Source organism: Trifolium pratense, linkage group LG3 (genome assembly GCF_020283565.1).
Source record: "Trifolium pratense cultivar HEN17-A07 linkage group LG3, ARS_RC_1.1, whole genome shotgun sequence".
NCBI lineage: Eukaryota > Viridiplantae > Streptophyta > Magnoliopsida > Fabales > Fabaceae > Trifolium > Trifolium pratense.
In genome coordinates this window covers 3,286,846-3,301,349 of record NC_060061.1, presented here as the reverse complement: position 1 = coordinate 3,301,349, position 14,504 = coordinate 3,286,846, and the positions used below count along the sequence as shown (strand labels likewise).

The 14,504-nt window shown below is 34.5% G+C and overlaps 2 protein-coding genes and 1 non-coding gene across 5 annotated transcripts; 2 read left to right on the top strand and 1 right to left on the bottom strand.

Annotated features, from left to right (window-relative positions):
- The first annotated feature begins 998 nt into the window (after positions 1-998).
- On the top strand, positions 999-1,194 carry LOC123919285. The gene has a single exon (XR_006813192.1). It is a non-coding gene; the product is annotated as a U2 spliceosomal RNA (small nuclear RNA).
- On the top strand, positions 1,191-4,859 carry LOC123918430 (putative pentatricopeptide repeat-containing protein At3g23330). 3 transcript variants are annotated; one of them, XM_045970483.1, is made up of 3 exons: positions 1,191-3,972; positions 4,325-4,396; positions 4,811-4,859. In XM_045970483.1, the coding sequence occupies exon 1, from the start codon at positions 1,573-1,575 to the stop codon at positions 3,685-3,687; it is 2,115 nt and encodes a 704-aa protein (XP_045826439.1). In that variant the 5' UTR covers positions 1,191-1,572; the 3' UTR covers positions 3,688-3,972; positions 4,325-4,396; positions 4,811-4,859. The 3 variants fall into 3 exon arrangements, with proteins under 3 accessions (XP_045826439.1, XP_045826438.1, XP_045826440.1); XM_045970482.1 differs by having other exon boundaries at positions 1,191-4,396; XM_045970484.1 differs by lacking the exon at positions 4,811-4,859 and having other exon boundaries at positions 4,325-4,751.
- On the bottom strand, positions 4,819-9,502 carry LOC123918429 (alpha,alpha-trehalose-phosphate synthase [UDP-forming] 6). Its single transcript, XM_045970481.1, has 4 exons — positions 9,134-9,502; positions 6,479-9,038; positions 5,946-6,219; positions 4,819-5,331 (listed from the first exon to the last, which is right to left on the bottom strand). The coding sequence occupies exons 2-4, from the start codon at positions 8,482-8,484 to the stop codon at positions 5,050-5,052; spliced, it is 2,562 nt and encodes an 853-aa protein (XP_045826437.1). The 5' UTR covers positions 8,485-9,038; positions 9,134-9,502; the 3' UTR covers positions 4,819-5,049.
- Between the last annotated feature and the right edge of the window lie 5,002 nt (positions 9,503-14,504).

Sequence of the window (14,504 nt, the reverse complement as noted above, 5' to 3'; positions counted from 1 at the left end):
GTCATTGTCAGTTGGAGAAATTCTTTTAATTTTTCTCCATTGTTTGAACTTGTCATTTTTTTAGGTGAAAAAAAGGTACTATGTTCTACGTAGTGTTAATTCCTTTGTAAAAAATGTTACTTCGTGAAAGATTTATCTTAAAGACCAATGTAGTGGGTGTCTTTTTACCATAAACTTTGTAACTTTCTGGGAAAGAAATGGATGTGGCTTTCTAGAACTCTTCTCTTATGAAAACAGCTTATGACGTGTTCACAAGCTCTCCAAGATAGCTTTTGAATACAACTTATATGAAAACAATTTAACTTTGTTATAGAAATAGTTTATACAAAAGTTATTATCATGATAAACATTTATGCTATATAAGCTGCAAATTAAGTTATTTATCCAAACAACGACCAAGTCTTCGGCATTAGTAATTACCAGATCACCCTACCATTTTCTAAAGTATCCTATCGTAGTAGTATAGGTAGACAATTGAAGTTTGAATCTCTAATATTGATAATGTTAGTAGCCATGTAGCATGTTGTTCTAATTATATCCTTTAATGGTTAGTTTGGTTGATTAAACTTTCGCTCTAATAGCTTATATATGCCACTAAACTAGCTTTCTGTTGGTAACTGCATGAAGAATGAGTTTCCCATGTCCAGTAAATAAGTCTAATGAATTCATAACCAAAATTTGTATCTGGCCACAGAGTTGTATGATTTCAGTTGTGATATTAGCAGAGTCCATGAAGGGAGTTTGTAGAGGGCTAAAAAATCTGTCATATTAATAATTCATGTGAAACTGAGGAATACATAGAATTGTAAAAAGAATTTACAACATTGGAAGTAAAGAAATCAAAATAAAGAAGAAGGAGGCATGAGTAGAAAAAGAACGAATACTCACTCTACCAAGCAAGTCTCAACCTGTTGCACAATAGTCCCACATCGAGGAGATAAGTAAACAAGTGAGTAGATGTGAGATATAAAAGCAGCAGCGAGTACATTATGCAACTCATACCTTTCTCGGCCTTTTGGCTAAGATCAAGTGTAGTATCTGTTCTTATCAGTTTAATATCTGATATGTGGTCCATTGGATCACACGATATTAAATTACTTTTTTGAGGGGGAGGAGCCACCACAATAGCTTGCTATTGGGCTTCTCATGTGTTGCTAATGCGTTGCACTACTGTATTGGCTAGGCGCACCCCACCAATTATAGTTAAATTTTGTTTTTTACTTTTTGCAAACTTGATACTCTCAAGTTATTAGTTTTTTGTTTTTTGACTGGATTCTTGAGTAGTATTTAATACTGAGTCTTTATTGTAAAACAGGAGAGGAGTTGAGATCTTCTCCATTTTTTATTCTTTCCATTTCTCAATATATTTAGTTCCCATGGAAGATGATTTTTATTGTTTAAACTTTCAATAAGCATAAGCTACATTTTCATGACAAGAATATGCTATGCATAAGCTATAAGTTATCTTGAACACAAATAAGAAGCATTTTCAATTTTAAGTTTTGAATTCAAAGTTGTCTATGGCACAAATCTTCTGATTCTCTTAATCGTCATCGAGCAAGAGAAGAGAGAATGAGTAGTTACACGACACAACACATGATCAGTAACATCCTAAGAAATAACTCAAACAAAACACTATCAGCAAAACAACTTCACGCACACATCGTAATAACCAAAGGAACATTCCACAACGACAACATCCTCGTACTCTCACTCTACTCCAATCTCAACCTCTTACACCATTCTCTTCATCTCTTCAATTCTCTTCCTTCACCTCCACCACCTCTCGCATGGTCTTCCCTTATCAAATGCTACACTTCTCACTCCCTTCTTCACCTTTCTTTCTCTTCCTTCAACTCCATGCGCTCTCTCTCTGTTCCACCCAATCGCCATGTTTTCCCTTCTCTCATTAAAGCTTCCACTCTTTTGAAACATCCCAAACTCGCTTATTCCCTCCATGCTTCCACCGTTCGTCTCGGTTTCGATTCTGATCTTTATATTGCAAATGCACTCATCAATATGTATGCAAAGTTTCATAATTTTTCTGTTACTGAAAATGCAGGCAAGGTGTTTGATGTATTTCCTCAAAGAGGGAAATATGAGATTGGTAGTGTTAGGAAGGTTTTTGATATGATGCCTGTTAGGGATGTTGTTTCGTGGAATACTCTTATTGCAGGGTATGTTCAAAATGGGATGTATGTTGAAGCATTGGATATGGTTAGAGAGATGGGGAAGAATGGTAACTTGAAGCCTGACTCGTTCACTCTTTCGAGTATTCTTCCTATTTTCGCCGAGCATGTTGATGTTTATAGAGGGAAAGAGATTCATGGTTATACTGTGAGAAATGGGTTTGATGGGGATGTTTTTATTGGAAGTAGCTTGGTTGATATGTATGCTAAGTGTAATAGGCTGGAAAATTCGCTATGTGCTTTTAATCACTTGCCGCGGAAAGATGCCATTTCTTGGAACTCTATCATTGCTGGTTGTGTTCAGAATGGTGAATTTGATCGAGGGCTTGGATTCTTTCGTCGGATGTTGAAGGAAAATGTGAGACCTATGCCTGTTTCTTTCTCTAGTGTTATACCTGCTTGTGCTCATTTGACTGCTTTGAATTTGGGGAAGCAGCTTCATGGATGTATAATTAGAATTGGTTTTGATGGTAATGAGTTTATAGCTAGCTCTCTTGTGGACATGTATGCAAAATGTGGTAACATTAAGATGGCTAGATATGTTTTTGATAGAATAGAGAAACGTGACATGGTGGCGTGGACTGCAATCATTATGGGATGTGCAATGCATGGGCATGCCCTCGATGCAGTTTCCTTGTTTGACAACATGTTAGAGGATGGAGTAAGGCCTTGCTATGTGGCATTCATGGCTGTTTTAACTGCGTGTAGTCATGCCGGGTTGGTAGATGAAGGTTGGAGATATTTTAACAGTATGGAGAGGGATTTTGGGATTGCTCCTGGTTTGGAGCACTATGCTGCTGTTGCTGACCTGCTCGGTAGAGCTGGAAGATTGGAGGAAGCTTATGATTTCATTTCTAACATGGGAGTACAGGTACAACCCACTGGGAGTGTGTGGTCAACACTGTTGGCTGCTTGCAGGGCACATAAGAGTGTTGAATTAGCTGAAAAGGTTGTTGACAAGTTGCTTTTGATTGACCCTGAAAACATGGGGGCTTATGTTTTAATGTCAAACATCTATTCGGCTGCACGGAGATGGAAAGATGCTGCAAAATTGAGAATTCGCATGAGAAAAAAGGGCCTGAAGAAGATCCCTGCATGCAGCTGGATTGAGGTTGGAAATGAAGTGCATACTTTTATGGCTGGAGATAAATCTCATCCTTATTATGATAAAATAAACGAAGCATTGACTGTTTTATTGGAACAGATGGAGAAAGAAGGTTATGTCCTTGACACAAATCAGGTGCTCCATGATGTTGACGAGGAACAGAAACGCGACTTGTTACACAATCACAGTGAGAGACTTGCCATAGCATTTGGCATCATTAGCACTACTGCTGGTACAACCATCCGAGTAATAAAGAATATTCGGGTATGTACGGATTGTCACACCGCAATTAAATTTATTGCTAAGATTGTTGGAAGGGAAATCGTTGTGAGGGATAACAGTCGTTTTCACCATTTCAAGAACGGGTCTTGTTCATGTGGTGATTATTGGTGAAATAAGTCAAATAACAGTTCTGATTGGAAATCCTATGTTTTTAGAGCTAGTCACTGGGTTGTCAGTGACAACTGAGCATGTCAACACTGACTGGGAGGTGGATGAAGAAAGCAAAGAAACTGAAGTCAGGACTAAATATGGGTTAGGATACTTGTTGTGCTTCAGTAAGATTGTGCTCTCAACTTGGTCAAGAGAGTTTGAATCCTGATTAACATTGTCTGATTTCTTCATGTCAAGCATCTGAATTGAGTTCTGATTGCCTACCTTATGAATATCACTGTGACTGTGAGTATTCAATTACTTTCTGCCACCTCTTGTTTGGTTCAGCACAATGTCCCCTAGATAGTGTGTGTTTAATTGGCTATTTGACCACCTACTTAATTCAACTTTTTATTGGTGAGCCTGCCAATATCCACCGTCTGCCTATCTGCTCCATATATTGCCATTGTAGATTCCAGGGAAATACATTTGTGTTGTGAAGCTTTATGGACATGATTTTTTTTTTTTTTTACTGTAATTATCCTTCAATTTTTTACTCTTCTATGCTGCTGACAATATGCTATACGATATATTTCAAGTGTTACATTCTTTGATGAATCACGAGATCTTAGTCCTTAATATGAAATCCAATCTTCAGATCTTGGTCGATCAGCAATCACACATTTCTCTGGGAGGGTGCAAGTTTAAGAATCAAATGTTGTGACAGAAGGTAAGATGAAATACCTTCTCATGGTTATTTGGATCTGTGATTTTCCACAAGTTATTCCCTCATTTTTTAAGGAATAGAAATGTACCCTAACACACATTTGGTTACCAAGGAGGTTGTTTCAGCTTTCATTGTTCCTGATCTGTATGACCAAACTCTGCTATGTATACATACTTATAACTAATTGTTGATTTTCTAAGTAATAATATCGTGGTGGTTTATTAAGATTAAGACACTTCACATTCTTCAGAAGGATCCAATTTCTCCTTTGTCTTATTCTGCATGTTATTTGTATAATAATTCAAATATAAATGCAATTCACAACTAGTTTATCTCCATAAATAGAGCACTCCATTTTTTGGCTAGGGAATAATGGGCATCGTGAGTTCAGTTTTGAAGTTTAATATAACTTTTCAGGAAATAAATAAATCCAAAACAGCCAGTATCATTATCATGTGGATTAAGGTATGCAAAGCAAGGTTCAAAATGAGGAATATATTTACAAATTTTCCAAAAGACAAATTTGACAAGTACATAACTATAATAATTTACATGGAATATGCAGGGAAATAAAAGATCATGTATGAAGAGAACAACTGAGCCTACATTGAGACGAAGAAAGTACATCATTTTAAGATTATCTTTCTTTCCCATGCCTAACATAAAACTATTTGGTCTGAAACACAGGCTAAACCCTGCACCATTCTCACTATATCAGTAGTATCATCCAGATAATACTTGGCCTTGCTGGGTTTTCGACCAACAGTGCATGCAAATACTTCAGCCCTGGGTGCCATGGAAGGGCCAGAACTAGTGATTACCTCAAACATATCTTCGTCAGATCGATCGTCGCCTATACACAAAACAAAATCAGGTGACATTTCCTTTCCTTGCATGGCTGAAAGCAGGCGTTTAGCCACAATCCCTTTGTTCACACCCTGTAAGAATGTAAAATGTTTAGTTAATATCCAAGCTCGTCCTTTCTCAAACACAACCAGGAAAGAAGACTAAAAAAAGTGTGCAATTTAACTATAATTCACTTTTTGTAAGGGTTTCTCACCAAGTTTCCTTTATATTCTTTTTCTAATTTCCATTCACAGAAAAGTTAAAAATTGAACAACAGTAGCTAGTAATGATGTTGACCATATAACTCAAATTAGATTAACAACTACAAGCCCGTGTTGGATCAGACTAGGAACTTAACCAAGTGCTTATTCAAGAAGTGTTTATTGTTAAGGAACTTATATATCAGTTGTTTGTTTCTATAATCAAGAGGGAATTAGTTTAAACCCTGCATAAGCTGAAAACAGCTTGTGGATCACACATATCCACTTTTCCCTTGGACACACGACACAACACCTATCTGAACTTTATTTTTCCCTACTATATATATTCATGGACCAGCCTGATCACAGTAAAGGAACTTTGTTTTAACATTTATGAATTTCTAAAGATTCCAAATTTACAAGATTTTTTAAGTATACCAGAATCCAATAGACAGAAAAAATTTATCACTAGTCCCTACAATTAATTCTACAAATGTTATACGCACCTGTGGTTTAACCTCCACATGATTCAGTCCACTCTTCACTGTTACTGGTTCATTTGTAAGCACACTTTCAAGATGATTAAGAAGTTCTTTAGCTTGGCATGATCCAAAATCTGGATCGGCATCCTCATAGCACCAAACAAGTGCCGTTTCCTTATCTTCTATAGTTGATCCATCTGTTGTTTCAGTGTAAAGCTTCATCACAGGCTCAGCAATTAGTTTCCAACTGGAGTCTGTTACAGGAGCACATGTTTCCCATTCTGCATCCCGCTTCAGTCTGAAACCATACATGCCAACTAGAAGTTAACAGAAGTATCAAACCATGAAAAGGTGTATTTGAATTGCCTACAGTCACAAATTCACGCGATGAGCACACCATTGGATCGAGATCGGATTGTGCAGAAAACAAGCGGATTCTGAGTTTTTTTAAACCCTAAAATACCAATCTTGATCCAACAGTCACCAATGTATTAAGTGCCTGAATGTGTGAGATTTGTGACTACTGCTGAAAAGGTCATATGGTCCAAGCAATTTACCTTAAAAAGTAACCATGCTCGGCGGCAATTCCTAGATTTTCACAAGGAGAAAACCATTCAGCAAGCGTCTTACGGCTTTTAGCACTGACTAGAAACACCATGTTGTTCTCATCTCTACACAAACTATTAAGCATTTTAATGGAATTACTGGTTGGGCTCTTATCAATGGAAGCCTGGGGCATTAGTGTACCATCATAATCTAGAAGGATAGCCCTAGTTTTTGTCCGCTTGTAAGCAGAAACAATGTGCTCCATTGAGAGCTTCTTGAAGTTAGGATCAAGTGCTACAACTCTAAAACTTAATCCGAAACCAATTCCCCACCACCTTCGTCTTACATGATCGCTACAAGTCCTTTCCAAATCTTGCAAGAAGCTACGAGCCCAGTAACCAACATCATGAGTACTAACATATTTGTAATGCTTCTCATGCCTAAGCTGTTTCTCTGAATCAGCCATTTCCAAAGCTGAGTCCACTGCATCTGCTACTGCATCAATATTCCATGGATTCACTCTGATAGCTCCACTTAAAGATGGTGAACAACCAATAAACTCAGACACGACCAACATGCTTTTCTTAAGGGATGAACCTATTCCCAAAACTTTGTCCAATTTTTCAGTTCCTTGACGACTGATTATATATTCATAAGGTATGAGATTCATTCCATCCCTAACTGCAGTCACTAGACAACATTCAGCTACAACATAGTATGCAACTTTTTCATAAAACCTTAGTGGCTCCTCAATCAGAATGACAGGATCATAACCAGGTTTACCAAATCTATCATTAATCCGCTTCGCTGTCGCCTTCGTATCGGATTGCACTTCCTTCACATCTTTTCCTTTCCCTCTTGCAGGATTGGCTATCTGAACCAATACAACCTTTCCATGCCACTCAGGGTGCTGAATAAGAAGCTGTTCCATGGCCAATAGCTTCAAATTTATCCCTTTAAAGATATCCATGTCATCCACACCAAGTAACATTATCTTTCCTTTATCAGAAAACTGTTCAATAAGTTCAGCAACTTTCTCTTCAGTCTTTGGTAGGCTTAGAACTGATTGAAGCTGACCCATGTGTATGCCAACTGGAAGAATTTTGATACTCACGGTCCTACCATAATACTCAATCCCAATATAACCTCTTTTGGATTCGTAGCTAAGACCAAGCATCCTACTACAACATGAGAGGAAATGTCTTGCATAATCAAAAGTGTGGAAACCAATCAAATCAGAGTTCAAAAGGGCTCTCAAAAGCTCCTCCCTAATAGGCAATGTCTTGTAAATTTCTGATGAAGGGAAAGGGCTATGGAGAAAAAATCCCAGTTTCACTCTATTAAACCTTTTTCTCAAGAAAGTTGGTAAAACCATGAGATGATAATCATGTATCCAAACATAATCATCTTCAGGGTTAATCACTTCCATAATCCTATCAGCAAATATCTTATTGACTGATACATAAGCTTGCCACAGTGACCTATTGAACCTACCACCAAGGTCTGGTGACAGAGGCAACATGTAATGGAACAGTGGCCATAACTGTTGCTTACAAAAGCCATGATAATACCTTGTAAAAAGATCACCTGGAAGAAAAGTTGGGACACATTTAAAGGTCTCAAGTAGTATCTGTGAAACCTCATCTTGTTCATTTGGATGAACATCTTCCTTAAGACAACCAACATATATAACATCAATATCATCATCTCCTAACCCATCTTTGAGTTGAAGTAGAAGTGAATTATCATCCCAACTGAAAAACCAATTATTTTTGTTATTACCATCTTGCTTCCTTTGAGCTTTTATAGGAAGCTGATTTGCTACTATTATGATCCTTTCTCGTTGAACAGATGAAGAAGATGGGTCAGAACACACACTCTCCAAAGGGTCATCATCAACATCAGATATCAAACCAGCAACAGTCATAATCCTTGGAATTCTCCTGTTCATGTTTTCAAACGTTGGAGACTCACCAGAGGCTAGCTCTAGTAGATTTGAATAAGATCTTGACACCATTCTTATCACTCAAAAAATCCAAACCAACACAACAAACACTTTTTAAACAATGCTTTGAAACATTTATTATACCATCATAGCAGAAAAGTCCAACTTTTCAACCGGCACCGTTCATCTCATTTCACATACAAGTTCCAAAGTTAGAAAAACATTGTGTGAATTGAAAAAAGATTAATTTTTAAGTTCTGGGTCAGATAAATATTATGGTTAATAAAAAATTACAAAGCAAGAAATGTGAAGAGGTGAGAGTGAAATGGTGAAATATGTGATAAGAACAAGCAATAGAAGAAAGGTTAAAAGTTGATTGTAGATAAGGTTAGAGAGAGAGAGAGAGAGAGAGAGAGAGAGAGAGAGAGAGAGAGAGAGAGAGAGAGAGAGAGAGAGAGAGAGAGAGAGAGAAGTGGGTGGAAACAGTGAATGAAAAGATAAAAACAGGAAGCTAGTTGTTGTAATACAGAAGGAAAACAGCTAAGAGAAGAAACAGCAACCAAACAATAGATTTGTTGTCATGAATGGACCGAACTTTGTTGTGAGTCAGGAACAAAGATAGCCTCCTAAAGAAATGAGAGAGGAAATAATAAATAAAATAAAATAAAATAAAACAAAAAGAACACAAATCTAATTCAGTAGTAATAGTTGGGGGAATTACCAGTTTTGTTTTGTTGAGATTTGAATTCTAATTCTGATATTTTGATTGGTTGGTTGGGGTAGAAATTCATGAATACAAATATGAAAAATAAAATAAAAAGATTGGAATTATCTTTTGTAACTTTTGCCACTGATCACAAAAGCTAGCTAGCTAGCACCTCAGAAGTTGTCTCTCTCCACTGTGCTGACACGACATGCAACTGTGGTATGATACTTTCTCTTCATCATCACCACCTTTGCCAGTTGGCACCTCTCTGCTTTGTAAAAGGTCAACAGATAAGTGTGGATTAAGGTGTTATTTTCTTTATTTTAATGAACAAGTACCTAAAATATCTTATCTTCATTTGTAAAATATTAAGACTTATCTCTTCTTCTATTTTTTTGTTAAATCTAAACCGATCTTATCTCTAATTATTATTATTTTTAAAAGTTAGCTTCAGTTTGTAAAAATGTTACCCATACTAAATTACTAATTATGTTCTTGGTCAATTCATATTTATAATTTATAATTTAAAATAAGTTAAAATCACAATTCTAAAACAACATTCAAACACAAGAATTTTAAAGATAAATCTTGAATTCGGAACATCTGAGTTTCAATTCCGCTAGTATTTTTAGAGGAAGATAAATATAATTATCTTTGTAAATACTTTAAGAATTCTAAGATTTTTCATGCCGGTAAAAAAAAACATAAGAATTTTTTTCCAATAAATATCATTGATTTGCACATGGACATGGAAAATGATTTTTTTTCACTTATTTATATTTGAACATTAAAAAATTATACTATTAAATATGGATGTGAAATAACTTTTTTTGTGTATTTGTTTTAGCAGAATTAATAAGAGCATCTTAATATTTTGAAGTAATTAAACATCCCAACGAACTTGACGTCCCTAATCACTTTTATCTTTTGTCCATAGCTCATATATAAATATATAAAAAAAATTATATGGGAGAAACTAGACCTTATTCCAAAGAAAAGGTGAAACAAACTACATAAAACAATAACCGGATGTGATTTTTATAAAATTGAAAGTAAGCACAATCAATGAATATATACTAATATATACACACTTTTCATTTCATACTATAAAAATAAAAACTAGACAGAGATTTTGTTTGGGAATATAAGCTACTTTATAAGTTATAGCTTATAAGCTAAAAGTTTTGTTTAGTTAGCTTATAAGGTAAAAGTTTTGTTTGGTAACAATTTTTTAAAAAGAACTTTTAACTTATTTTATTAGTTTATAGTTTATTTTTCAAACGTTATTTTAAGTAGCTTATAGCTTATCATTTTTTCCTCTCAATATTATCCCTATGATTTTACTTGAAAAAATTAAATATTAATTAAACATATATTTTTTATGTTATTTCAAACTTATAAAATAGTTTACCTATTAATTTTACTAAACACTACAAATTCAATCGATAAACTAAAAAGTAACTTATAAGCGCTACAAGCTACTAACTTATTACTAATTATCAGCTATTTTTAGCAAAGCTGGAGAGAGAGTTGTGAAGTACAGAGAATGAGGGTCCAAAGAGGAAACCTTATCCATTATTGTCCTTTGGCAAATAGGAAGAGGCATATCATACAGTACTACGTAGTACTCAAAGCTGGGACCCACTTGATGAAGTGTCTCAACTTAGTTGTCAAAGCTCTGTTCATACACGTTTTGATTAACTATTGGCTAACCCAACCTCTCTTAGACTACCCACAATGGTGTTGAATTGTGGGTGTTGAAGGTGAATATGGGTGTTGAAACGAAACCTTTGTGGGGAAGGTGTTGAAGCCTTGCTGGCGGAGGGAGAAGATGAATCCATTCAACATGTTGAATCCTGACATGGGGGGACGCGTGGCGATTTTTCGTTGGCCAGGACTGGCGCGTGTGAAACAGGCGCGGACAGGGAGCGTGGAAAGCAGGGAGTGCGGAGAGAGAAACTGAATTTGGATAAAAGGCAGCCACGTGGTTGCTGCTGATTGGTCCGGTGAATTTTTATGATTTTTATCCTTTGAACTCAATTATCTCATTGCAAATTATTTTTTTATTTTTTTATTTTTTTACCAAAATTCGTGATTTTTTTTCTCTACAAATAGAGACTTGGTTCATTTCATTTGGACACAGAAAAAAAAACTAAATTTTTCACTATCTTAATCTATTATTATCTTTCTAATTAGTCTTTCTTTTGAAGTTTTAATATTTTTTTAGTGAAATGGATCCCAACAATCCTTCTAATTATCCCAACAATTCTCAAAATCCCAACAATTATCAAAACTCCAACAATTATCAAAATCCCAACAATTCTTAATTTGTATCGTACTAATTACGTTATTTGTGTGATGTATTGCATTTTAAATTAAGAAAATAAAAAAATATTTAAATAAATTTTGTTAAGTTTATTATTTTAATTTAATTTTAATCGATAATTATAATGTTATTTAATCATAAAAACAAAAATTAAAATTTAAATAAAAATATGAAATAGAAAGTGGTGGGGTAGAGAAAGTGGTGGGGTATGGTGTTGAATAGAAAAACCATTGGAGATGGTAAAAGTTGAATGTGTGTTGAATGATTAGGTGAAAGAAAGAGAAAATGACGTGGAGTGAAAAAATGGGTGTTGAATGTGTTTTGATGTTGAAACCATTGTAACTAGTCTTACATGTTATACTTACGTGGCATCTTACATAGACCGTATTGAGATTCGTGTCACCGTTTAATCCGGTGAAAGCAGAAACACAACACCGTGTGTGGTGTGGTGGTATGGTATCTTAGCGGCGCCGAATCATAATTGTCCATGTTGGATTATGCCGACAATGTGGGAGCACGTGATTGGTTGTGGTACAACGTTGGAGTGGATAAGCTTCAAATGAGGAGAGCCAAAATATACCATACCATGATAATTTGGTTTAGGCAAACCACATTTTAGTAGTGAAAATGTGGGTAATTAATAAGTAGGGTTATGTTAACGTGTGCCCTAAGAGCACATGATAAGGTATCCTAATATAGAAATACTGTATTTAATAATGTAAGAAATTTAATGCATAAAAATAAAAATACACAAATTCCCAAAACTAATTTCTATATTTGTTTCCTTAACATGTGCCCTTAAGGGCACAAGTTAACATTCTCCTAATAAGTATTGTTTATTAACTAAGTATTGGTATCTACGGTATATTTTAGTGCGATTCTTTTTATAATAATGTAGAGTTTTTTTTTTCATCACCAGTTGAATCTGGTTCGGAGACCAGTTCTGGCATCAAATAATTTCAGTCCCTTTTCGATCGTAGTTGCGGGAGATCGAACCGCGATTCTTCCTACTAAGTTCAGCGTCAATCACCACTGAACCAACTAACGATTGATTATGATAATGTAGAGTTATCTATTAGTGAAATCTATTTAGAATTTTTTAAAAGGTGTTAGGTCAGAGGGATTGACTACTTATTAAGTACTATTATTAAGAAGTTATAAATGAATGATGTATATACGTGAAACTCGGTTAAGTACAAAAAAATGAATATCTACATTATGGATGCTCTTAGTTCTTAAATGTATAAAACTTATAAATAGATTTCACGACTAAATTTATCTAAAATTTGAATAACTTGTTAATTTTATAGATTAAATCGACTCTTGTGTCTCTAATGTTTTTTTTACCTTTGAAGATAAAATTGACTATTTAAAAATATAATTGAGATTAAAATAACTAATAAAATAGACATTTGTGAATTTAATTGCAATTTTGATACATTCAGAAAAAAAATGGCAGCAGAATTGTTTGTAAGAGAACCCAAGTTTATCTTAAGAGATAAAAGAGAGCGTAGAGAACTCACTTGGTGGACCGATGAAAAAAAATGTTGTGAGCTGAAGGTCAAAATTTGAGCGTGGAGGTGACCGACTATGAAATAAGACAAAGGATGAGTACCTGCAAAAAACACTCTGACGCCTAAGTTAGTGTAAGTTTGAGGTGGAGGTCAAGGTTAGAGTCATACATCTCCTGTGAGGTTGTGAAGCGTTGGTTTTATAGTCAATGACGGTGGTATTGGGCCAATAGATTATATGTGGAATTGAACTTGGTCCTGCCTAAAAGTTCAGTTCAAAACAGAAATACATTTATAGGGATCAAAATCGTGGTTTGTTCAATTTAGTTTTAAAAAAGCTTTGTAGAATAAATTTAGATTCTTTAAAGTGAGTTAGATGTAAACCGAAAAAATCAATGGATTATTGAATGAACCATCAACATACACAATTTCAATGTTCAATGATATATTATATATAAATAAGATAATTATAAATGAAAAGTAAACGGACAATAAGTTACACCACTAAACTTTTTTAGATGGCAAAACAATCATATTAAATACTAGAAACTTAAGAGACACTATATTACTATGCATTACCCTTAAAAGATTTTTCAGAATATTGAATCAGATAAACTATATTTGCTTTTTCAAATGATACCTTAGGAATGTCAATTGACATTTTCCTCAAATTAAACAGAAATACAAACAGTTTTGCATTTCTTTGTTACAAAATATATTAAAAAAAAATTACGACTATTTGATTAAAAAAACTTCTTGATGATTACCATTTCTCCATTTCCTTATTATTTTTACAATAGGTACAAAATTATCCTTAAAGTGTTGTAAAACTTTGGTGAATAACTTGTTTTAAAAAGGAAAAAAGAACTTAGGTGGATAAGGTTTTCTCTTTGTCTTCTTGTCTTTTTCTTTTTTTTATTCTTCCCATTAACTGTTTCTTATGTAGATGTAGATAAACATGTAATGCTTGCTTGTATTATTATACTGAAGATTTCCCCTAACCGTTGGATTGTGGCAGGAATCACAATCACGTACGAAACGGACGGTTGGGGAAGAGCATGACAACGTAACGAGACAGTGAGGTTTGGTACATGAGAAAAGGACACCACTCTAAAGTGTATATATACTATATACTCTACCTGAGAATATTAGTTGTTTTGGGCCAATTAATATGTTTGGATTTTGGAATATGGTGAGAGTCTAACAAAGTATCAAATTCAAATCAAATGAGATCAGAATTTAATTTATATGGACAGTCAGTCTAAAGTTATTATGCACATGCGTTCAATAATATATCGACACATCATGTATGATAATTAAAAACACATGATGTGTCACATTCATGAATGATGTGGCAACGCATATGCGTAAAAAAAAATTACACCGACGGTGCACAACAATTAAACTCATAAAATTAACTTTTTCGTGTTAATTTACTTTAGTTGGTAGAAATATTATATATTAATTAAACTCACGGGAACTGAATATTATTCACATTTCACAACAAAGTATGCAATTCCTTAAATAAAATTATTTCCACATGTTTTCT

Coding starts and splice junctions, on each gene's coding strand:
- LOC123918430 (XM_045970483.1), top strand. CDS start 1,573: ATGAGTAGTTACACGACACAACACATGATCAGTAACATCCTAAGAAAT.
- LOC123918429 (XM_045970481.1), bottom strand. CDS start 8,484: ATGGTGTCAAGATCTTATTCAAATCTACTAGAGCTAGCCTCTGGTGAG. Junction 6,220..6,478: donor GAGCATGGTTACTTTTTAAG/GTAAATTGCTTG, acceptor GTATGGTTTCAG/ACTGAAGCGGGATGCAGAAT. Junction 5,332..5,945: donor ATGTGGAGGTTAAACCACAG/GTGCGTATAACA, acceptor ACATTCTTACAG/GGTGTGAACAAAGGGATTGT.